This window comes from Thermobia domestica, chromosome 11 (assembly GCF_964235325.1).
Source record: "Thermobia domestica chromosome 11, izTheDome1.hap1.1, whole genome shotgun sequence".
In the NCBI taxonomy this organism is placed as follows: Eukaryota; Metazoa; Arthropoda; class Insecta; order Zygentoma; family Lepismatidae; genus Thermobia; species Thermobia domestica.
Window position 1 is genome coordinate 209,506,300 of NC_137464.1, and position 24,366 is coordinate 209,530,665.

General features: G+C 35.4%; 1 protein-coding gene across 1 annotated transcript; it reads left to right on the forward strand.

Moving 5' to 3' along the window:
- Positions 1-2,443: 2,443 nt before the first annotated feature.
- Positions 2,444-22,634, forward strand: LOC145664696 (uncharacterized). Its single transcript, XM_081731557.1, has 4 exons — positions 2,444-2,500; positions 6,335-6,476; positions 14,242-14,327; positions 16,370-22,634. Exons 1-4 carry the CDS (start codon positions 2,473-2,475, stop codon positions 16,612-16,614), a joined length of 501 nt encoding a protein of 166 aa, XP_081587683.1. The 5' UTR covers positions 2,444-2,472; the 3' UTR covers positions 16,615-22,634.
- Positions 22,635-24,366: the final 1,732 nt, after the last annotated feature.

Here is a 24,366-nt window from a genome sequence, read left to right on the forward strand (position 1 = left end):
TATCCTTCTCAAATATTTCAAGTATTATTATTTTTGTTATTAGAAAATCATAAATTACAGATCAACTTGACATATTGACAGTGCCTACTATTATGGACTTATGACTTATTAAACATTCTAAATTTGTTGGAAGAGTTGCTGTTTGTATTATTTGGCAGAACCTTTGTAAACAGTGATAGCAACGTACACATCTTCCGCTCAACAGTTAAACGCTAGTTTTCCTAAAACAAACTTTAACCCTTTGTCAAATTACGATATTTATTTTTGCTATGAGCGCTTATCTATAGACGTTCTGTACTTTATAACAAGAAAGTTTCGCTTCACAGTGTGAAACTACCTTAAACTTCAGTGAATTCAATACTCAAACTTGAAGTAGTACATCTAAAACTAATGGTCGTAATAGAATAATAATATCAATGATTGATGCTGTTCCTCGGACACTGAATACATATGAAAAAGCCATTTCTCATTATCTCTTACTGTTTTCTTTTCTTTAAGGATTTTGGATATTCCTTATCGTTTTTCGTCTCTACGGAATAAGAATTGAAACCGTAACTTATAATAAATGTTAACCACTTCCGATTTTGGAAGAGTATTGAGGGTGGTGATGGTATATTTTCTTGAGACGTTGAGTAGATTACAAACTAACTGCTTGTTGCTAGCTATTACCGTTTCTGTTCTCTAGCAATCAACGTTGAAACTGGAAACAGTTGATTTCAACCACTTTCAGTTTGAATAGAAAGTTAATGGAGGAGATGGAACCTATTCTTGGGACGCTGAGTAGACTGCATAAATCGCTTTTCGTTGCCTGTTACTGCTTTTGCTCTTTGGATATCAACATTGAAATTGAAAAGATTCGAATATTTGGTCATTGTTTACCCATAAGAGGGAACAAGATAGACGCCAAAATTTACAATGGATTCTAGAGAACGTTTACCGAATTTTGTTATTTCTTAATTGCCAAATCTAAGAAATGGTCCAATGTACCCCAACAAAATTGAAACTGAAAAGAATAGTAAATCTGAATAACCTTCGAAATTTGAATATTTGGTCATTGTTTACCCATAAGAGGGAACAAGATAAACGCCAAAATTTACAATGGGTTCTAGAGAACGTTTACCGAATTTTGTTATTTCCCAAATGTAAGAAATGGTCCAATGTACCCCAACAAAATTTAAAAAGGGAGCACCAAATTATACGTTTATTATAAACGAAATGAACCTCTGTACTTACTCATATAACATTTTAAATCCTTATCAAAGGGAATAAATTGGGTGGAATCACCTCCGAAATTTACATATTTGACAATTTTTTACCCATGAAAGGGAAGGAGATAAACTACCAAAATTTATAATGGTATTTTAAGGGCTCTATACTATTATACCAAATTTGAAAATTTGGTAATTTCTAAAATTTAAGAGGTAGGCCAATGTACACTCATGTCCAAAGTGAGTGTCGCATACCTATAACTGTCTTCTAATAAGAATGAAATTTGATAATGATTTTGCAGGGCACTTTTAATACTGATTACCATGTGAATAATCGAGAAATGTATATTTGTGATAAATTTCATAGGAAAAGAATTATAAATACGAAAATTATAATGAGTAAAACAAAATGTTGCTAAATGGACAAGAAAGTTTTATTTTCGTTTTCTTGTTCTTATTTACTGCTCTTTTGACATGAAATTTGCCACATACATGTCTTTGCTGATTATACACATATTAACATTATAAGAAATACCGGGCGAGTTCGTTATCAAATTATATTCCTACAACAACATATTTATAGACATGCGACAATAATTTTGGACATTACATACCCTAGTCCTAGTCTACCATATCAAATTTTTAGATTTGGCAATTTTCAAAATTTAAGGAGGGTGATTCTACGTACCCCCTGCCAAAGTTTAGAGATTGGACCAAGGTACCCCTGGCAAAATGTAGTCGGTTTTGGTCCTAGGTACCACTAGGTCATTGATTTGGGCACCCGGGCGCCATATTCCAGGGGCGCAAAAGTGTCCTGAAGTCAGGCCATTACTACTAACATACTGAATGAAGATTGGAAGGTAAATAATAAGCTAAAAGTTTGTTTTAATTAATTCTTTTGTAAAATGCACTGAGGAGAAGGAAATATTTTTTGTTGGGGTAAAATAAATTGACTAAAACTAAAAGCATTGAGTGAAATTTCTGTTGTCGGCCATCATCCATAATATTCATAAAAAGTTTAATGTGAACCTTAGGAAGAGCATTCAATGCTTTTTACTTTTACTATTAATCCCTTTGTACCCCACAAATAATGCGAACTTTATAAAACAATTGTTTCTAAAAGTGTTTTCTTTTATAATTATTTTAATCAGGACTTTTTTTTAAGAACTAAACGATATTATGTTTAATTATTTTAACATAAATTACGTATTTGCTTTAATTATTATCCGCAGGTGGGGATGATCAATTATGCAATGGTACAAGCATGTCCTGTGTAAACGATGCTATAACAGGTAGGTCATACATAATAACATTAGTATGAAATGGTAAACTCTAGTTTTTTGCAACGAACATAAAAAGTTCGTTGCTGAATTCTCTATGACTGTGTGTGTGTGTGTGTGTGTGTGTGTGTGTGTGTCTGTTATTTGCGAATGTTTCAATTTTGAGCCCTCCATTTGATAGAGCATCAAAAACTATCTCAAAGAACTCATGGTAACCGTAAATCATACAGAAGTCATATTTTCATTTTTTTTTTTTTTTTTAATTTTGAGCTCTCCATTTTGAGAATGAATCTTCTTAAAACAACATATCGTAGAACGTTTTAACAGAACTCTTAACCCTGCACCACTCGCGCGGTGTTAGGTATCAACAACCCTTCCGTGGGGTCACAGTGACCCCACTTTATATTAAACATATTTTTTGTGTACGAAAAATATTAATAGCATATTTTTGTAAGTATTGTACTCTTAACATGATTTAATAGTAGGGTGGCCGGGTCAGAATTGCCAACTGTCTAGGAGAGCCAAACAAAAATATCCCTCTGGGGTCATATTTACCCCGCGCGAGGGTTGCAGGGTTAAAGAAAACATGTGGGAAAAGTTTAGTACTCAAAGAAATTATAAATCGAAAGATATATTACAAAAATTGTTTAAAGACTATAATAATAAAGTAAATAGAATAATTGGATAAGGCCTGTAGAAGTTAATAAGAAACATTAATTCTTTTTTAACCCTTTTCTTGACAAGAAGACTTGCGTTACTCAGAAAAATACTGGATGCGATTTCCATGTCAAATTGTTGTAAAATAAGACATAATTGCACATTTTAGTTACATGTTTTATTTAGACAAGGCTGTGACGTAATGTATCCCATAGGATACACTGACAAGAATAGGCCACCGAAAACTATTCAAATCAATATGTATCCCAAATGATACATTGCCAAGAAGAGGGTTAAGTTCGTTCTGACAATGCTCTTGAAGCATTCTCAACTGGATTTAATGCCAATACAATACAATTTGTACTATCTTTTAGGTGCCTTAATTTAAGACATTTCACAACACGGATATAAACGAACTCGCGTTCGTTTATAGATCAATCTAGATTTCATTTATTATTATCCTACTCTCATTCTAAAATTTTCAGTTTGTAACTAAATCACATTAAAATCTTGAAGGATACTATATATATATATATATATATATATATATATATATATATATATATATATATATATATATATATATATATATATATATATATATATATATATATATATATATATTATCGTGCTATCCATATTACACAAAATAGGGTTCTGAGTATTACTGTTGCGTAGACAGGGGCGGATCCATGACCGACTTCTGGGGGGGCGGTAGGTTGTTATACTGCTACTTTTAAGGGCTCCAAACTTTGGGATGGGTTTTATTTATACATATAAAGTAAGAAAGTTTCCTTTTCTGGGGAGCAATCGCCCCGATAGCCCCCCCTGGATCCGCCCCTGTGCGTAGATGACATAAATCAAGAGCAAAGTAATATTCTACATTCCAAAATCTCTCAATTTTAACGATACGTTTCATTTCCATCGTTAACTCTCTACTAAAGCCGGAAGTGATATAGGTTTTGGTTAGAGAAACCGGAAGTTATATCGCTTCTGGGTTTAGTAGAGAGTTAACGATGGAAATGAAACGTTTGCTGTTACAATTTTTCCCTTACAGTGATCAACGCTTAAACTGGAATTTTTATTTATACCACTTCCAGTTCGAGTATCCCCTGCACTAAATAACTCGATTCCTAACTTCTAACCCTCTACCCCCGCCAAAAAAAAAAGTGGCGTACCAGCCCGTTTGAGGGATTGATCCGCTCCAACGCCATCTGTCAGCGAGCGGCTGAACTACGTCCACTATAGCAATGAGCACGTAGTCAGCGCGCTGCGTCGCCGCCACTAACCGACGTATCAGGAGCTTTCTAGACCATGGCCGTCACGACTTTCATTCACGTAACTCCCCAGTTTGCCTCACGACGTTGGGTGGACGGCGAAAATTGGGAAGCATCGGCTGGGAATCGATCCCGGGACTACGTGAACGTGAGTCCAACGCTCTAATCTTTAGACTTTTAATCTTCTACATTCTGACAAAATTAATGATGATCTATCAAGCGGCTCTTCAGATTATTTGTTTCCCGGATGGAAGGATGGATATAGAGATTAGACAAGGTAAATATATAAAAACAGTTTAGTAAAACAAATTCCTTCGAAAAAAAATAGCAACTGTTTGTTAGTACACAATACCCTATTTCTATATTTATGTCCTATGTTAATAATTCCCAATTACTGCAGTGTTTCGAATCCCATCTTTATTTTTAAGACAAGGTGTGACGCAATACCAGAGATGGAGTGGTTCATGGTCAAGATTTGTAAGTGAGTCAGTGGGTCGTGGATCAACAGGACGTGACCCACTATGATCTACTGACCTACTCTGACCTACCTACCACTACGCTCAGCGCATTGTAGTCAGCATCTACTGTCTACGTTTTACTTTTAAGACATCCGTTTTCTCTCCTTTCTCATTTGTTTCTATGTGCTTACCTGAGATGAGTATGCCTAAGTGAAAGAAGGAAGTTTAGGCACTTTTGGATATTGATATTTGTAATTGTAATAATAGCAATAATAGTCACTACTTGACTTTCGCGATGCAGTCGAATTTTACGGTTTTTTTTCTTTTTTTTTCCCTTTATGTTTCCTACTTTACCTTGATTTGAGACTTTCAAATTGCATCCTATTTTCCACTGAAAAGTATCTATAATTCAACAAGGAAATAATTATATAGGATAATTAAATTGAATTTAATCATAATATGGCCCATGACAAGCACTTTACCATTGTAAATCGTGAAGGTCAGATCCACCAATACTGTAACAGAGCGGTACTTGAGCGACTGACCATAGAAATTTAAATTCCGGTTTTAGTGCCAAATAATTTCACAGCCTTGTTTTATTACAAGTGTGAACTTTTTAGTCAGTCAAGAGGAGGGCGTGGATCATTGGTGAGAGTTGATTACGATGGATTTTGATGGGTCAGAGTGGGTCACGGCGGGTGGTGGGTCACTGGGTCATAAGTCAAGTTTTCAATGAGACACGCTGTCCCTGCCAATATCTTTTAATTTTGGTATATGTCTAGTAGTTGTTGTTGTTGTAGTTAAGTTAGATACCAAGATTAATAACAATTAAATTATAAACCTTCATTTGTGTTTTAAGCATACATACAGGGCATTATTTACATCTTATAAAATATAAGTAATGCCACGTTTCACCCACCACCTATTGGGAAATATTATCCTGTCAAATAGATTCAATGCAGTTGCGCATCCAAAAATTTTTGTTGTGAGACGTCCTATTTTTTTGGGGGGGGGGGGGGAGGGGGCAATAATGCAAGACACTAAGTTTATGTAATATCGAATGGGTGTTATTCTACAGCCGAAAAAGAAAAACGATAAATAATTTTTAAGTATTAATACTTATATTCACACAAAAAATTATAAAATTAGATTGTGCTTATCGGGAAAGAAATAGTACAGGTGATGAGTAAGGTAAAATCTTTAATCTAAGTCAAGTATTCATCTGCTAAACAAAAATACTTTTATTAAGAAAGTGTACAAATGTATATCGAATTACGAAGTTTCGTTTTTTTTGGGGGGGGGGCGGTTCAGACTTCGTTGGGTGCGGCTCTGATTCAATGTATGTATGATTATATAAGTTCTTGAATATAATTTACCTTGTTAATATATACTTGATATTTCCATCTTAAATTGGCCTTCGTAATTTCAAACCTATATTATTATTTTTTTTTCAGTTGTGAAGTTTGGTTGTGTATTGATTGGGAATTATTCAGAAGAACTACTGAACAAAGTATATAAAGTAAGAGATACTTACACAAGATGTTTCCCTGCATGTACAGAAATTACGTACAAACTCTCAAAACAAAAACTAAAAGGGTAAGTAATAGCTACGTTTGTTTATATTTATGATCGAACACACAATATTTACTTTTTCTTGAGTCTGAGGTGTAGTCAAAGATGCCAACTTGGAACATTATAAAACCCCATCTCAAAAGACAGAAATTCCAATTTTGCTCTTAAATTTCCCACGCGCTATACTAATTACAAAATTTATAAAATTTGAAAATGGAAACTTGCGTATGTTACTTACTGTTTTCGATATTTAAGTGAATTATTCATAAATTGCGATCTTCTAAATTCCTAATAAGTAATATCCTTAATTAAAAGAGGCTATTCAAATTATTGATGAAAACAAACACATTTTGTTGTTAGAATTTAGCATTTTCATCACGATTTTGTGCCATAATATTCTTCTGGACGTAATGAAACTTAACGAACTATATTCTCCAGCTATTCCGTGTGGGAAGTTTTAGAAATTGGCAACTTCTTGTGTGATAATTTACTTTCTCCTGTTCACAATTTTAAAAAACGCCAGTGTACAATTTATGTTCCTTTCTGCTTGTTTACGAGATTCACAAATTTCTGCATATATCACTCTCACACTAACATGCATTTTCAAATAGCAAAATTTGACAATTAACACTGATTTGACGTTTATTCAAGCTGCATTAGCCTACTTCCAGCTCATATAGAATTTTGTTGATATTGATGAAATAAACATATGAAAATACCTTATATGCTACCAATTCTGACGAAAATCCTCTTTATACCTATTCGAGAAATTGTCAAAAACAATCCCCACAAAATGAATTTTTTTCCACCGGTTGGCATCATTGACTGTAGTATGACATTAAATAAAAATCAGAACAAAATTACGGTTTATTAGTACACACTGTCATTGTCAAAATTTTGAATTCTCTTTATACATATTAGTCTGTGAGTAGTGCTGATATACAAACTTCTAAACATTTAAGATTTTCGTGTTATATAAATATCTAGGCGAAATATTTAAATTTTCTTAACCCTTATTATAATCTCAAGACGCCCCAGTATGTCAGTCACGCTACTCCCAGCAGTTGTCAGTTAGGTTATTGCTAATTGTGCTCCTACCGTCTACCTGTAGCCAGTGATGCCAACTCATGAAAAAATCCCATTCGTGGGATTTTTAAAAATTAGTTTCTCGAAAATGGGATAAAAGGAATTTTCGTCACAATTGGCTGCAAATATGTGGTTTATCATCGACAATAACAAAATTTTCTATGGGCGGAAAGTAGACCAATGACTACTCAAAATCTTGAGATCAGTGTTAATGGTCAATTTTGATCACCGGAATATGCATTATAGGACAGAAGTAACTCGCAATTCTCAAAAGAAAAAATACTACAAGAAATTTATATTGTGCTTTGGTATTTTTAAAATAAGAAAAAACATAATAAACGGGAAGAAACAAAATGCAAAATGAGAAACAACTAACTTCGAATACGTTCTAGACAAAACAACAAGTGAATAAAGTTTTTGTAGTATCTTTACGTTTGAGACAATAGTATGATGACAAAAAGAAATTATATGCATTTTCTCTACCTTTTCAGTTGTATCGTTCAACTAAGAAATGTACTTATTCATCAACTACTTGATAAACGTAGAAATTCTAAATTTATCGATAGTTTATTAATATAGTGAAGGAAATGTATGATATGCAATAGCTTCTTTTCTCAAATTCTTTTTTAAAGTTATATTTTTTTATTTAGTACAACGTGGGGAATTCAAGAGCAAAATGAGTATTTCTGCCTCCGAGATGGGATTTTAAAATCTTTCATTTTGGCATCACTACCTGACGCCAGACGAGCCGAAGACTTGGGGAGGGCAATTAGTTTGTGATAGTTTTAATTGTTGCAGAATGTGTTGCTCAATAAGCAGTGAAGATGTAGTTTTGCAAATCTTATTGCTCTATATACTTACTTTGGCTACGAACCTAGCTGAACTTATTAAGTATATGCCGCTGCGCTTTCAAAATCCCTATGTGAAAAAATATGCAGTTTTATAGGAAAGATAGGAAACTGAGGTGACTAGAATTTTAACGGTCATAAACGGGAAGCATATGAATTGCAAGGGGATGGGGGTAAAGGTATAAACTTAGTATACGTATTGTATTTTAAGCGTTGCATTGGTGTAAAGTTGCAAAATAGATAAGTAAGGGGAATGCTGCAGCGTTTCTTAAGTAATACCTAGCAAGGTTTGGGTACAAAACCTCGCGGCCAGAACCTCGCGGCGACAACCTCGTGGACCAAAACCTCGCCTCCCAAAACCTCGCCAGGCCGAAACCTCGCCTGGCCAAAACCTCGCCGCCCAAAACCTCGCGGGACAAAATCTCGCCGGGCCAAAATCCCGCCTGGCCAAAACCTCACCGCCCAAAACGTCGCGGGCCAAAATCTCGCGGGGCCAAAACCTCGCCTGGCCAAAACCTCGCCACCCAAAACCTCGCGGGCCAAAATCTCGCCGGGCCAAAACCTCGCGCCCCAAAATATCGCCATACCCAAAATCTCGCCTGACCAAAATGTAAATCTTCCAACAGATAATAAGGATGACGGTACAAAAGACGCTGTTTCAGAAGATGTATCACGGGTATTTGACCAAGTCCCGCGATACCATATGAAAATTCTATTTCTGTATTAGAGGATTTCAATGTGAAGGTAGGGCGACAGGATGTTTTTAAACTGGTTATAGGGAAAGAAAGTCTGCATAAGGAAAGTAATGACAACTAACGAGGTTAGTTTCGTGAACTTTGGAACATCCAAAAACTTAAAATTTTAACAAAAATCTAATAATATTTATGAAAATATGAAATAATATATGTGTTTTTACGACGTCCCTTGATTATGTCCTATAGGTTAAAGGAGACGTAGATGACCAGGATGAAGGAAATGATCGAATAAAGAAAGTGGGAGGAAACGGGAATAACCTGAGAAAGCCCACGCACACGATGTTTTGTATCTTCTTCTTCTTCTTCTTCTTCTTCTTCTTCTTCTTCTTATTATTATTATTATTATTATTATTATTATTATTATTATTATTATTATTATTATTATTATTTGTAATGTGGAATTGCATATTAAGAAACACATTGGGTAAATTTTAAAGAAAAGTTTCATTCGCGGCGAGGTTTTGGCCCGGCGAGATTTTGTCCTGCGAGGTTTTGGGCGGCGAGGTTTTGGCCACGCGAGGTTTTGGTCCGGCAAGATTTTGTCCCGCGAGGTTTCGGGCGGCGAGGTTTTGGCCACGCGAGGTTTTGGCCCGGCGAGATTTTGTCCCGCGAGGTTTAGGCCGGCGAGATTTTGGGCGGCGGTATTTCGGCCGCGAGATTTTGTCCGTATCGCACCTAGCAACTAGCAGTTTCAGGCACAGGCTAAAAATTCCCAATGAGTGTTGATACCAAAAATAACTCTATACACAGTAGTTTTAACAAAAGAGTGTAGAATTTGTTCTAATCATTTATATTTTGAACAACAATTACGGGATACTTTGTTCATATTTGCTCAAAAACGAGACATTTATGCCCTTCGTTTGAGAATCAGAAAAAAACAAAACAGGACAACGGTTTAACAAAATTAGACTGTCCTGGCTATACCGCGACGTCTGGTCATCGTATAGAAAACGAATGACGGTTTTTTGTTTGTTTGTTTGTTTATTAGGTAGCAGTCAAAAATAAAGTGTGCAGTTGCTCCGTAAGCACTATTGTTTACTATTTTAACATAAAATCAAATATATGTCTTTGAGAACACTTAGCCGAAAATAATAGTCTGAGCAATTTGACTGCAACGTCAACTGGCGGGTTATGTGTTATGACGAAATTTTCCCTGATTCCCTGATGTCAAATGAACGATTTCGCATAAGGGTGTTTGTAGGAATGTGATCTGTACTTAAATACTTCATATCAGTAAACGATCATATTTTGTGCAAAAGCTGCACATAGTAGATTTTGAAGACGCAGTGATATGGAAAAAAAGGTATATGTAATATCTGTTGACATAAATGAAAGTTCTAATAAATTAACACAAATATCCGATGTGCAACAAAATATAGAGTACAAAACAATAAGTACGCATTTACTTAGTATTACTTAATGAAAACCCTGTTCTGATTCTCTGATTATACTAAGTTAAAATGGGACTCCTAAAATATACCATACGCTTTTAAGAAACAGTGGAAGTGTGAAATTAGTATCATGCGCTAATAATGTGATTGGAGAAATCTGGAAGAATAGTTGAGTTGTGCAACACCAATACTGTGCAATAAACAAAGAGTAAATTATAGAAGCCAACTAATTAATGGAAGCTTCACCCGTGTTAAGAAAACGATTTATATTCATATTGTGAATCAGTGTTCGGACAAAGACTTGGCAAACGTTTTTTTTTATTATTTCACTTTGACGGCGCAACTTAGGGAAGGGAGGATATCTATATATATATATGATGGAAAATGACTCGTATTAGTGTCGAATCCACAGTTTTCGGGGTTGCTAAGATGAACAGTGTCCTTTCCAAGGCCGTTTAAATCTAGTCATAGTTAATTTTTAAGACAAAAAACAATTTATCAAAAACTGCTGCAGCAAGTGACTGACTAACAAAACATATTATTAATTTTTCATATTTTAACCTAAGTAATTGATGCTAGTATAATATTAAGAAGTAAATATCGAAAGGATGTTCTCAAGGTTCAGTCTTTGGTCCATTTTTTTTGGGGGGGGGGGAGACATCACGTTACAACAAGATCTAGAAGAATTAAATAGCGAAACACAAACAACAGTAATTTTGGTTTATGCATAACATTTCTATAATTTTTAGCGGAATTAATAGTTATAAGTAAGAAAAAGGAAATATAATAATGAAAGGTTAAGTATCTGGTCCAACGACAATAAATTACAAATAATTGGTGAAAAATCTAATACATGTGGCACGGAAGTTTGTAGAGAGGTCAATTAATAATAATAATAATAATAATAATAATAATAATAATAATAATAATAATAATAATAATAATAATAATAATAATAATAATAATAATAACAATAAAATAATAATAATAATAATAATAATAATAATAATAATAATAATAATAATAATAATAATAATAATAATAATAATAATAATAATAATAATAATAATAATAATAATTGAACAAGTACTAGAACAATAAACATTAAAAACAAATGACATCATTTCTGCTCATGTAAATATTGCCGGAAACTGCATACGCTCACAAAGCTATTTGCGTGAAAGGTTATGGAAAATGTAACATGCTTTTGTTTACTTGATGAAAATGTCAAGCATACTAAATAAAGCTTGGTTTATTTGCTCAATATATAAAAAACTAAAACAAATTGTCAACTTAGATATTTACTAAGGCAATTACATTATAGGTTTATCTGTGATAAACAGGGTTTCGAAGTAGTTGTGATACTTTTACTAAATTATTGTTCTTACCAGAAAAAAAGGTTAGGATGATAGCTGATGGATAAGCCAGTTATTAATATTACTGTAGTACTTTAATATTCTTTCGTCCCCATGCGAACGTGGACGTTACTAATAACACATTAGATATATATATATTGAGAGAACACAATAACATTGGTTCTATTTCTACTTTTCTTCGTTCAATCATCTACTTCTTTAACACCGCCGCGGTACACCCACTGGGTCTGTATTAACCTCAATTTTGGACCCTTAATGAAGTTTCAAAGCACGGTATCCCATTGATATTGATATTTTATTTTAGAGTTTGATCTTATCTGAACTTAATAAACGTTCGATTTTAAGTTTGGAACCACTAATCGGATATATATATATATACTGATTGATAGGTAGATAGATAGAGAAAAATCGACCTTCTATGCTTGTCTTTATACCATTGACCCCAGCCTGTAATTTGTTATTATAATGGCAGATAAAATGTCTGGATGTCTGCATCTACTTGTTTTAGAGATGCGACATATTCCTCCAAGATTTAGGGGATTTTTTGAACTGGATGAATAGAGATTATTAGAAGTATATTATTTCATTGGTTAAAATTTAACACCATTTTTTTTTTTTTGGCACAAAGGCTTTGTGAAACGGATCTTACTGCTTAAAATGAGATTCTATGTGTTTTTATCTGAACAGTACTTCCTCGGAGATTGATCCTGCACCAGAGAGAGCGAAGGAGCATGGAATATATATAGTTTGGCGCATAATTAATGTTATGATTTGTTGTATGTGCTAAATAACCTTTTTTAATTGTTTGTATTTTTTCACGCTCATGAAACAAAAACTTAGAAAATTTATCATGGAGAGACTCACATCGTACAAAGAAGTAAGATTGTACAATATTACTTTATGGAAAGGAGCATTTGGCTGTTTTAACATAGCGTTCACATAATAATATTTTCCATGTTCGAAACGTGCTCAGTACACCAACAATTTACGATTAGTGAAACATATTCACCAGATGGGATGTCCGAGATCTTCCGCATACCGGAAACATTGTTCAGTTTGAACGCAGAAAAGTTTTGCTTGCGTCCAAGAGAGTGGTCGGGAAAACCCCGAAACCGAGAAAACGTTCTCAAAAATTAGTGATGAGCAGGCGGTCCCTGCAAAGAATTTTGCGATAGTTATTCCTATATGCCTGTAAGATTCAATTTATACACACGTTGAAAATCAGGAACACGAAATCGTCTGGAATATGATAATCGCTTCCAAGGATTGGTAGCAATGCAAACAATTTTATTCACAACCTCATAATGAACGATAAGATTGGTTTTCATCTATAGGGTTAATGAAGTAAACAAAACCGCAAAATATGGGGTTCGAACAATCCAAAAGCATTATCGCACGTCAAATGCATCCGATCAGGTGCACAGCATGGTATGGGGTTACTTCACAAAGGGTTATTGGGACATTCTTCTTAGAAAGCGACGAAGGAGAAGGTACAATTAATGTCGATGTTTCTCAATGCCGGACGATGATCGACAATTCTTTAAGACAATTAAGGTCCTCATTCCTCTCTTCCTTCCCTTTCCTCGGATAGTGTGCTCGCCGAGGGACATCCTCCCTCATACGTGACAAGCTAAATGGCCATAGATGACGAAAGCCCAAAATCTAAATCCTAAATCCACCTAACTGCTCATTTAACGGCCCCATAAACGAGCAGTTAGCAGCAAAGAGCATAAATGACCTTTATTCAATATGGATGTCATTTAGATAAGGTATAAGAAAATAACACCGGAACCATATAATAGCTTAGAGTCAAGCGTTAGGACCCGAAATTTTAAATAGTCATGGAAAATTCCTTAGATACAGCACCTTAGTTCGACGCTAATGATGTCCAGCATTTGTCGGATGTTGTCATTAACATAATGTAAACATATTTCCATATTATGTTGTAAACAATAACAATAGCAATCCTCCAAATCAAAACAGATATTCATTATTGAAACCACAACTTAATTATGTGCTATCCTACGAGTATATTAGTGTTTGCTTTGTAATCATAGTCATTTAAAGTCCATGCCTAACAATATTATTACAAAATGGTTTGGTCGTACTACATCCAAAAGATTTACTAATAGTGTGGAATTAATATGATAGCATTATTATCGGGCATCATGAAAGAATATTAACTGTAGTAGCCATACCCACCGCTGGTTAAAATAATAATACATGGTATAAATGCTTATTGTCAGAGTATGATTATGTTTTTCTACTAGCTTTTTTTCTGTAATTATGTAATTGTGTCTTTTCTAATGATACGAATATGTTATATCTTCCAGGAAGCCAAATGAAATAGGGGTCGTATGGCCAGGCGAATTCACTCTCAGCGAAAGAACTGTGATGCATACATTCTTAGAATTTCTAGGTAATATACATATTTGCAGATGTATAGTTATTATCTAGCTGCTACTGTATTTTCCTGATAATGCAGGAACGGTTTGAATGACGTTCTGATTGATTGCTGCACTGGGCAATGCTCCATTATGATCCCAGAGCCGGTATCTATTGTAGGCTGTGATTTCCATAACCACATGTTAACCCTTTGCGGCCCAAGGAATGAATTTATGAAGAAAAAGAAAATCTTTTATGAAATATATGTTTATTATGATATAAAAGAAATCATATTACAATAAAATTTTGGACCAATAATTACAGTGTTCTCCAATGTCGCGGTAATTAACTGCAATTACATTTTTACTCAACTAAAATAAACATATTGCTAAAGTATTGTATTGGGGAACCGGTCAAAACCCCCACAGCCAAAACACCCACACTCAAAAAATGTCAAAACGCCCACACAAACGGTCATAACCCCCACACAAATGGACAAATCTCCCAAACACACGAACGGTCATAACCCCCACAGCCAAAACCCCCACACTCAAGAAATGTCAAAACGCCCACACGATCGGTCATAACCCCCACACAAATGGACAAATCTCCCAAATACACGAACGGTCATAACCCCCACAGCCAAAACCCCCACACTGGTAATCGGTCATAACCTCCAACGGTCATAACTCCCACACAAATGGACAAAACAGCCACACATAGCAACGGTCACAATCCCCACATAAATGGACAAAACCCCCAGACAAATGGACAAAACTCCCACATGCAGAAATTGTCACAACTGCCACACAAATGGACAAAACCCCCACACAATCGGTCAAATCTCCCACACTCTGAGATGATCCTGGTTGTATGTCTTGCCCTTGTACTTTTTAATAACATTTTTTATTCCACTTAAACTGATGTTGCAACTATTCTTTTTGCACTGTTTTGTAATGACAGAAACACTAAAGTGGGCGTCGTAAAGAGCCGCAACAAAGACGTGCAATCACGATATTTTCAGAGTGTGGGGGATTTGTCCGATTGTGTGGGGGTTTTGTCCATTTGTGTGGCAGTTTTGACAATTTCTGCATTTGGGGGTTTTGTCCATTTGTGTGGGGGTTTTGTCCATTTATGTGGGGATTGTGACCGTTGCTATGTGTGGGAGTTTTGTCCATTTGTGTGGGAGTTTTGACCGATCATGTGGGGGTTTTGACATTTCTTGAGTGTGGGGGGTTTTGGCTGTGGGGATTTTGACCGTTCGTGCGTTTGGGGGATTTGTCCGTTTGTGTGGGAGTTATGACCGATCGTGTGGGCGTTTTGACATTTCTTGAGTGTGGGGGTTTTGGCTGTGGGGGTTTTGACCTAGACTCAAGTATTGATTATACTAATAGAAATGCAGTAATATCACATGGAGCAACATTCACAGAGTTGCCAAATATTGTAGTTCATCTTGCAACCACCAGGCCATATTTAGCACTTCACTTTCTTATGGTAGTACTCATTCCTACTTCTAACCGCAGATTAGAGATTGCGCGGGGCGTGGATAAACGTACCGGGCGCCGAAGGTACTGGACGGCGGAAGGTGGTGGCTGGGCCAAGTGCCCAAAGCATTACTCGTTGTTATGTGGAGATACATGATGACAAATACAACACCAAATGTGTTTTTTTCCTCGCCTTCTACATATACTTTCCACATTTATTTACTCCGAACATTTTTGAGACACGTGTATGGTTCAGCATTATGAGTTAACACACTATCTTCACATGGTGTGCTTCACTTCATTTCACTTTGTAATTGCTTCTTTATGGACAATTCTCTGCTTAAAACCTTCCACCTTCTACTTTATTACATGTCTCAGAGGTAAGAAGCCTACACAGTTTGATTATTTAGCAATGTACTTTTAAACTAATATTACACATTTCTTCTGTAAATGTTAGAAATATGTGATTCTAGATTATAAACCGTACGTATCTTTAGGAAAATAGTTTAACGTATGTCTCCTGTAATGAAGGAGATTAAATTTTGATTACTCTTCTCAATAAATTTATTTTTAACCCTTTTCTTTCTTTCAGCAAATTGTGGCGGAATCCTTGGACTATTCTTGGGCTTCAGTGTCCTAAGCATAATTGAAGTAATTTACTTCTTCACGTTTCGCCTGCTATCAAAGATGAACCAAAGTGTCTTCCCGCCAAAGAAACATTCCAAATTCTGTCTAGTGAAAGAAGTCAAGAGAACTATGCCATCACCTTACAGGAAGAAGAGATGTGCAATGTTAAAAAGAAAGAGCACGAATAAACCAATTATCCAAGGATCATAATAATCGGCAAATTGTCCTGTATAAAAGATGATAGATTAAGCAATATTTCGTAATGCATACAATTAATGTGTGCATTCTAAGTTTATAATACGGGTAGATGTTGCTTCACGGATAGTTAGTACTTGACATAAAACAATGGAAGATTAAGTAATGCGTTGTAATACATACAATTAATTTGTGCATCTTCAGTTTTTGATAGATATTGCTTGGTATAAAATGATAGAAGACTAAGTAATACATGCAATTAGTGTGTGTAATAAAGACCTGCACGGGCCGGGCTTGGGCGGGCTGACTCTGATTTCGCTTGAGGTCGGGCCGGGCTGGGGCCGATCAATTGCAATTCTTTAATAATTATTGACTTTCGTTAAACGATAATTGGAATAAAGCCAAACGTTGAAGAAGTGTGTCCGTGAAAAATGTTACAAAGAATGCAATAGCTATTTACAGTTTGTGTTGCTTAGCGGCTCCACTTTAACTATAGAGGATTACAGGCATTATGCGGTAAATTGAGCTCTGACCTTGACCTTCACTAAACCCAAAATATGGCAAGAAGAGGTGGGAATGTTTTGCCTGTCGCTAAACAATATTGCCATCTTCACTTTATGCTAATAATCAATTAAGTTAGATTTTTGTTACAGGTAATGGAGTTTTTGTTCTCTCGATGACAGGCAAAGTTCTAGGAGGCAATGGTACCATTCGGGAGGCAAGCGTCAGGTTGTGAACCAAAGTTTAGAAAATGTTTCTGAGGGTTAGGTCAAATTTAGTACTAAATTTCGAGAAAGATTGGGGCTCGAGTTAATTTTTTAAAAAAATTTATCGGGCCGGGGTCGGGCTAAAAACTTTTAAAATTTATCGGGCCCAGGCCGGGCTTGGGCCAAGAATTTTGAAAAAACTATCGGGCCGGGCCGGGCTCGGGCCGAAAATCTCTAAAACTTTTCGGGCCCGGGCTGGGCTGGGCCTAGGTACATTCGGGCTGGATTGGGCTCGGGCCGAAAATTCGGCCCGTGCAGGTCTCTAGTGTGTAGCCTCAGTTTGTAATACGAGTAAATTGCTTCACGGATAATTAGCATTTGATATATAAAACAATTGAAGTGATGCATTTTTAGTTTTCATTAGATCTTCCTTCAGGGATAATTGACATAAAATAATAGAAGACTAAATAACAAATATAATTAATGTGTGTATCCACAGTTTATAATACGAGTAGATGTTGCTTAATGGATAATTAGTACTTGACACATAAAACAATGCCAGATTAAGTGATGTATTGTAATATATACAATTAATGTGTGCTTCTGTTTATAATAGATGTTACTTCAGGGACAATTATTGCTTGACATAAAAGAATATTATACTATGTAATACATACAATTAATGTGTGTATCCTTAATTTATAATAGATGTTGCTTCACGGATAATTAGTACTTGATATATAATAATTTGCAAGATTAAGTGGTGCATCGTAATATATTCAATTAATGTGTGATTTTATGCTTGCAATAGACATTGCTTCAGGGATAATTATTGCTTGACACAAAAGGATAGACAATTAATTTGTATATCCCCAGTTTATATCACGATTAGGATTTAGGATTTAGATTTCTGGGCTTTAGGCATCTATGGTCACTTAGCCCGTCACGTTTGAGAGATGACGCCCTCGGCGAAGGGAAAGGAAGGAAGAAAGGATTGGGAAAGGAAGGAAGCGACCTGGGATCTATTTTAGGTACCCATTTGCCTGGTGTGACTGAGGAAAACCCATGAAAACCTCATTCAAGGTGGCTGACCTGAAAAATCGTTTTATACTTTCCACTCCCACTGATTGCCCCCACCTGGAATCGAACCCAAGACCGCTTGCACAGTAGGCAAGAGTATTAGCGACTACGCTACGCGGAGCCACAGTTTATAATACGAATAGATGTTGCTTCACGGATAGTTAGTACTTGACATATAAAAGAATGGAAGGTCAAGTGATGCGTTGTAATAGACCTATGATACAATTAATGTGTGCATTTTCAGTATTTGATAGGTATTGCTTCAGGGATAATTATTACTTAGACATAAAATGATAGAAGAAACACATACAATTGAACGTTGTTATGCAACAACCAATCAACCCACGAAATTTTTTAAAAAAAAATGACGTAACCCTGCTGGAGGGTTCGAACTTAAGTAAGATCATAACTAAAAAAATCTGCTACGCGTTTACGATCGGTCTGTCATCTATGAAGAGAAAAGTCAACTCACATACTCTAATATCTAGAGTCCGGATTTTTATGTAATATCAACCTCCTAAATATGTACATAAATATGTAACAAAAATCGCTTAAAATGTATGAAATATATAATATTATATAAGAATATGTAATATTACATATGTTACATATTTATGAAAACGTAATATTAACACGCGTATGAGTATACAATATTTAAACGAATTATGAAAATAAAAAGGCAAATCTACTACACTTTATCCTGCTTAATGCAAGTCCCCCAATGAAGTGAAATGCTTGAACAGCTGAGACACCCATACGTCACTGACGTGCCTGATTGCAGGATAATAAAAATCAGACGCGAATGAAGGAAGATGTGAATCGGCTAGAGAGAAACAGGAAAGCCCCGAGATAAACAATGCATACGGCATTTGTACGTCAGAAATCTCATGTGGTGTGGTGTGGTCCCGTTTCAAATCTAGAACCTTTTAGACTAAATGCGCATCCGCCACCACTGCCCAATCTTGAAATGAATTATACGCAATATACAAATTTAAATACTAAAAGCAACTTAAGGCGAAATGTATTGTTTTATATGCATTTATTTCATGCAGGGAAGATCAGTCCTTTATCTTTTAAACAATACTAACTGAACTAAGATTGAAGAATATTTTCACTAATGAACATTTTTAATTTGAAATAAAGTACTTACAAAACATGTGCCTGCAGTTCAAGTGTGTGTTGCTGCACAATGGGTTATAAGGTACATTTCCAAATGATCAGAAGTAAAATTTTGTCGGCGATCGGATAAAACATTCTTGATTGCAGACAATGATATCTCCACATCACATGAGGTAACAGGAGCGTATTTCAACAGGAAGATGTAGTTAGGGGAAATATCTTCAGAAGGGTTCTTGTTTCACCAATGAGAATCTCACACACTGCCAATAGGCTGTCGTATCCCGGATTTCTTTTCAGCACTGCATTTAGTTTCTTTCGAACTTTTTCTTCTACATCTCCACACAGATCTTGCAGCAGTCTCTTTGCATCCTCTATGATTTCCGTGGATTCCGGAAGAGGCAGCACAACAATCTCTAGCCTTTTAATGCTTGTAGGTAGCCAACCAAAATTGCTGTCTATGTATGCGATACCACACGCTACTTTTGAGTCATTAAACAGTTTCTGAGCAATACCAACTGACACAGCAGTCTCCGATTGAAATGAATGAACAACAGGCTTATTTTTAAAAAATGTTCATTGTAGAAATGTACTGCCTGTATCCAAGTGCCCAATCGCGTTAGCACAGGCTCCGGAGGAAGTGGCGCGTCTGGCAGTTGATCTCTGTAAACTTGAACCCGTTGTGGAGCCTTAACAAACATTTTCTTCGTGGAAGAAACTAGTTGATTTACTTCGCAAAAGTTGTCTCTCACCTCTTCAGCAACGCTGAAGAGCATGGGCCATACAGGTGAAATGAATTAAGTGAGGCTAAAAAACTGTAAGTACTCTAGCCACTTTTAACATGTACGCTGCACTGTCTGTATAGAGAATAAAGACTTTTTCTTCCTCAACTTCTCCCGGCCACAACACTTTAAGACAATCGTTTACAAAGCGAGCAATCGTGGAATGATTCGTGCGTTCCAGCAATTTACTCGCAAATAGATAGGATTTAGATGGAGCATCTGCACTTAACTTTCCAATCACTAAATTTGCTACATAACGTCCCAAAACGTCTGTTGTTTTGTCCACAGAAATCAAAATATATATGAACTACCTATTTCAGCCGTAATGGTATCTATAGCTTCCCTATAACAAACTTCGAGATAACACTTTCGAAGAGTGGACTCGTCAGGAATTCGACGCCCGCAATACTTCTCCAGAAAAGCACGGTATTTTGGCACTTGAAATTTGTTCCAGGGAATGTTTGCTGCTATCACTGCTTGGCACAAGTCTTTGAAAAACTCACTCAATGAAGTATCTTGATGCATTTGTGTCAAGAGTACTTGTGTTTTTGCAGTTCGCAAATTTTTATTTCTTGCATGGAGTGCACTTCGTAAATGTTCTGAGATTTCATTGAATATCCATTTTGTTTTATAAACACTTGGTACAACACCACTTTACCGTCCGTAGTAAACGCATTATCGATAGTTACCCACAACCGCAATTTCGCGGATAAAGTTGAGGCAACTGGAACCATTCCTAACTTCGACAGTCAATACAGAACATTTGCGTTTTGCAACTGCAATACTAGAGTACTGTCGTCCTGTCATTCAGTTGAACAAGCGAAGTTCTTTCAAAGCTTAGGTTACCTGCTATGATATTGCCATTGTCGCCAGCTTCTTGGAACGAACTCTTGCAGTAAATTCCTGGAAGCACACTAGCATGCAGTTTTAACTTGAATTGCAGGATATGCTTTCATCTTTCTTCCGATCCGACTTCCGATAACAATCAAATAGACTTCATTTTAGGAATTTCCTGGCCAGTCTCCTCTCAGGCACGTGATCTATCTTCCTCGAGAGTTGAGAATAAAGGGAGCTGCTAATGTACCCCGGAGGAAGGATTTTTACTTGTTTCTTCTTATATTTCTTTTGTTATCGGCAAACCATGGTTTGACAAATAAAAAAAAAGAGAAAGAGATTTCTCTTTCGGTAAATAAACGAAAAAATAGACATGACAAAATTGAATCTAGATGCAAACCTTACACAGTTGGAGAGTTAATTATTTTAATTTTAAATTAAAATATCAGTAAACGCAAAATTTTAAGACAGTTTTATGAGATATGTGTATATATATATATATATATATATATATATATGTGTGTGTGTGTGTGTGTGTGTGTGTGTGTGTGTGTGTGTGTGTGTAGAAACGATAGAAATATGTAATATTGCTCAAAATATGTAATATGAAACTTGAGTTGAAGCACCCTATAGGTGTGAATCACAAACATTTAAGGATTTGACGAACCTACATATGAAGGGAAAAAATGTAATTACATACAAATCCAGACATTAGTAATATCTTATAGGGTTGAGAAACATATAACTGGTATTTCCCCAAAACTTACTCGTTCTGAGTGGAATGGTTGTTGCATAACACCGCCCAATTAATGTGTGTATCCTCAGTTTATAATAGGTATGATTATCCTGACATGTAAAAAGATAAAAAATTAAGTAATATATCGTATCGTTAATGTGTACTTTCTCAGTTTATAATAGATATTTTGTAGCTATTGTCACTATTAAACAACGCGTCAGAAGATAACGAACTGCCATAGAATCTACTTAACCCTAAATATGGACAAACCTAATGTTGTTAGTACAGAATTATTTAAGGCTTTGAATCACATTAGTATGTACAACATACGAGAATAATATTATTGAGTGCCAATAAAAAGATATTCTGTTGAGCAAACAATATTCTTCTGTCTGTCTATTACTAAATGAATCCTCTTTTAGTAATAACAATCGTGTTAAAAACTCTGATCGGTGCAGAATATGATTCGAGTTAACCATACAAGTTAATCATCCATTTTCAATTTGGCTCTTGTATGACGTAGGAGCATTCTTTCAGGATAGAAGAAATGACAGAGAGAAATATGTAAAGCAAAGAAGGAGAGGGACGAAATAGGAGAATGAAATACACAAGTGTTGACAGTACGAGTAGTCATTCACCCACTATTAATGTATCTGCAAAGTAATGGACCTCAGTATCAATGTTCTTGTTTGTCTGTCAGCATTGCTTTTATGGATGCCAACTTTGATGTTCGCTCTTTGTTCTTTCTGTTTTTTTTTTTAAATTCAGAATGCGAAAAGTAAACTATGACGTCACAGAATATTTATTTTATTTATTTATTTATTTCCCAGATACAGAAAGGCAGCCATTTTACACTGAAACTATATAACATAGAATATAAAATTAACAATAACAAGTGTAAACAAAAAGCTATATAAAGGTCCATAAGTGTAGCAATACCAAATTGAAATAAAACTAAGATTCTCTCGTATAAGTGTAGCAATAATTTCCCGTCGGAATACATTCGCAGATTTAAAAATATCCACGTCAGAAGCAATGGAGTTAAATTCAGAAGCCAGTCTATGGAACAAAGAACGCTGAACAATTGATAATCGAGGCGTGTTGTAATGAAGTAGTTCACTATTTCTAGTTGTTCTAGCAGGTACCCGAGTATTAAATTTAGAGATTATTATTTATTCCAGTAAATCTGATAGGAAACTCCCCTCCCTCCCACTACTCTCCAGTACAGAGGGGAAAGCAAGCCGTTGACCTTCACAGGGATGGAAGCTTTTCTAATAAACAGAATCGTGTACACTCTTAATTTGTACGTCAATTCGCTCGCACCTGATGTTGAGAAAGCACTGCTATTTCTTTTACCTGTCAACTCCGAATAACAATTACTGTTTTTAATTTTTGTTTTTAAGAAAAGTTTTCTTTCAACTTATGCATTAAAGTTTTGGCTTTAGTCCTATTTATTAAATTGCATTTCTAGAAATAAGAATCAATTCGTTATAAAGTTAATTTCCATCATTGTTTCACTTAAGAATCGGGAGAGGAAGCAAATCAATCCTGTCGAGATTCTGTCTTTATTTACAATTTCAAGGAAGGTAATCTTCTGGTTGTCTAATTATCGAGTACGCAGACTATCGACCTGTGCAAATATTGTATGAATGTAGCGTGTGTGGCGACTACCTTACATATAGTGTCGTGTGAAATTAATGCATATTAAATTGTATTTTCTATCCATTATATTTTGTATAGTTTATATTATCTGAAACAAATTTTAGTCCATATTAAATTGTAAATAATTGCGTATTTAGTGCTTTGTGAAGCGACAATTCATGATGCTTGCAGTAGTTCTGTGATAAAACATGAGCCCGGGAAAGCGTTACGAAGTGGTAAGATGCGTTGCATTTTGAATGTCTTCTATGCCTTAAGAGAACAACACCCTAATTTAACGGTTGGAGAATTAGCCGACATGATTGGGAAATAGACAAGTGTAGGAGAGACAACTGGTTGTAGAATTAGGCGAGAGGCTAAAATCAATGAAAATAAATTTCAAAGTCCCAAAAATACGCGTACAAGTATTTCCTTCTCGGAAAACTATGACTTCATGAAATCGGCAATTCGATCAAAGATACATAATGAATTGCCAACATTAAATAAAATTCTGGTAGCTGTAAATACCGATGATGCACTGCCTGCTTTTCTCACACAACTCTCCATAGACTGTTGAAAATAATGAAATTCAGGTACGTATGGGGCAATAAAAGGTCTGTTGTAGTTGATAGGGATGGCATCGTATTATGAAGAAGAAAATATCTTAGTTAAATTAAGAAGTACAGAGCAGAGAGTAGGAAAATCTACTATCTTGATTAGACATGGGTAAATGCTTCTCATACTGTGTCAAGGGTAATGGTAGATGAAACTGTGAATTCTAGTTAACAAGCCTTTCTTTCTGGACTCTCCAATGGACTTAAGAACCCTACCGGTAAAGGTAAAATGTTGCCTTTGTTTCAGAACATACTTCCAC

Bases quoted from the DNA above. Each gene is read 5' to 3' on its own strand.
- LOC145664696 (XM_081731557.1), top strand. From the start codon at position 2,473: ATGTCCTGTGTAAACGATGCTATAACAG. The intron at 2,501-6,334 runs GTAGGTCATACA...TTTTTTTTTCAG, and splicing joins TGTAAACGATGCTATAACAG to TTGTGAAGTTTGGTTGTGTA. The intron at 14,328-16,369 runs GTAATATACATA...TCTTTCTTTCAG, and splicing joins TACATTCTTAGAATTTCTAG to CAAATTGTGGCGGAATCCTT.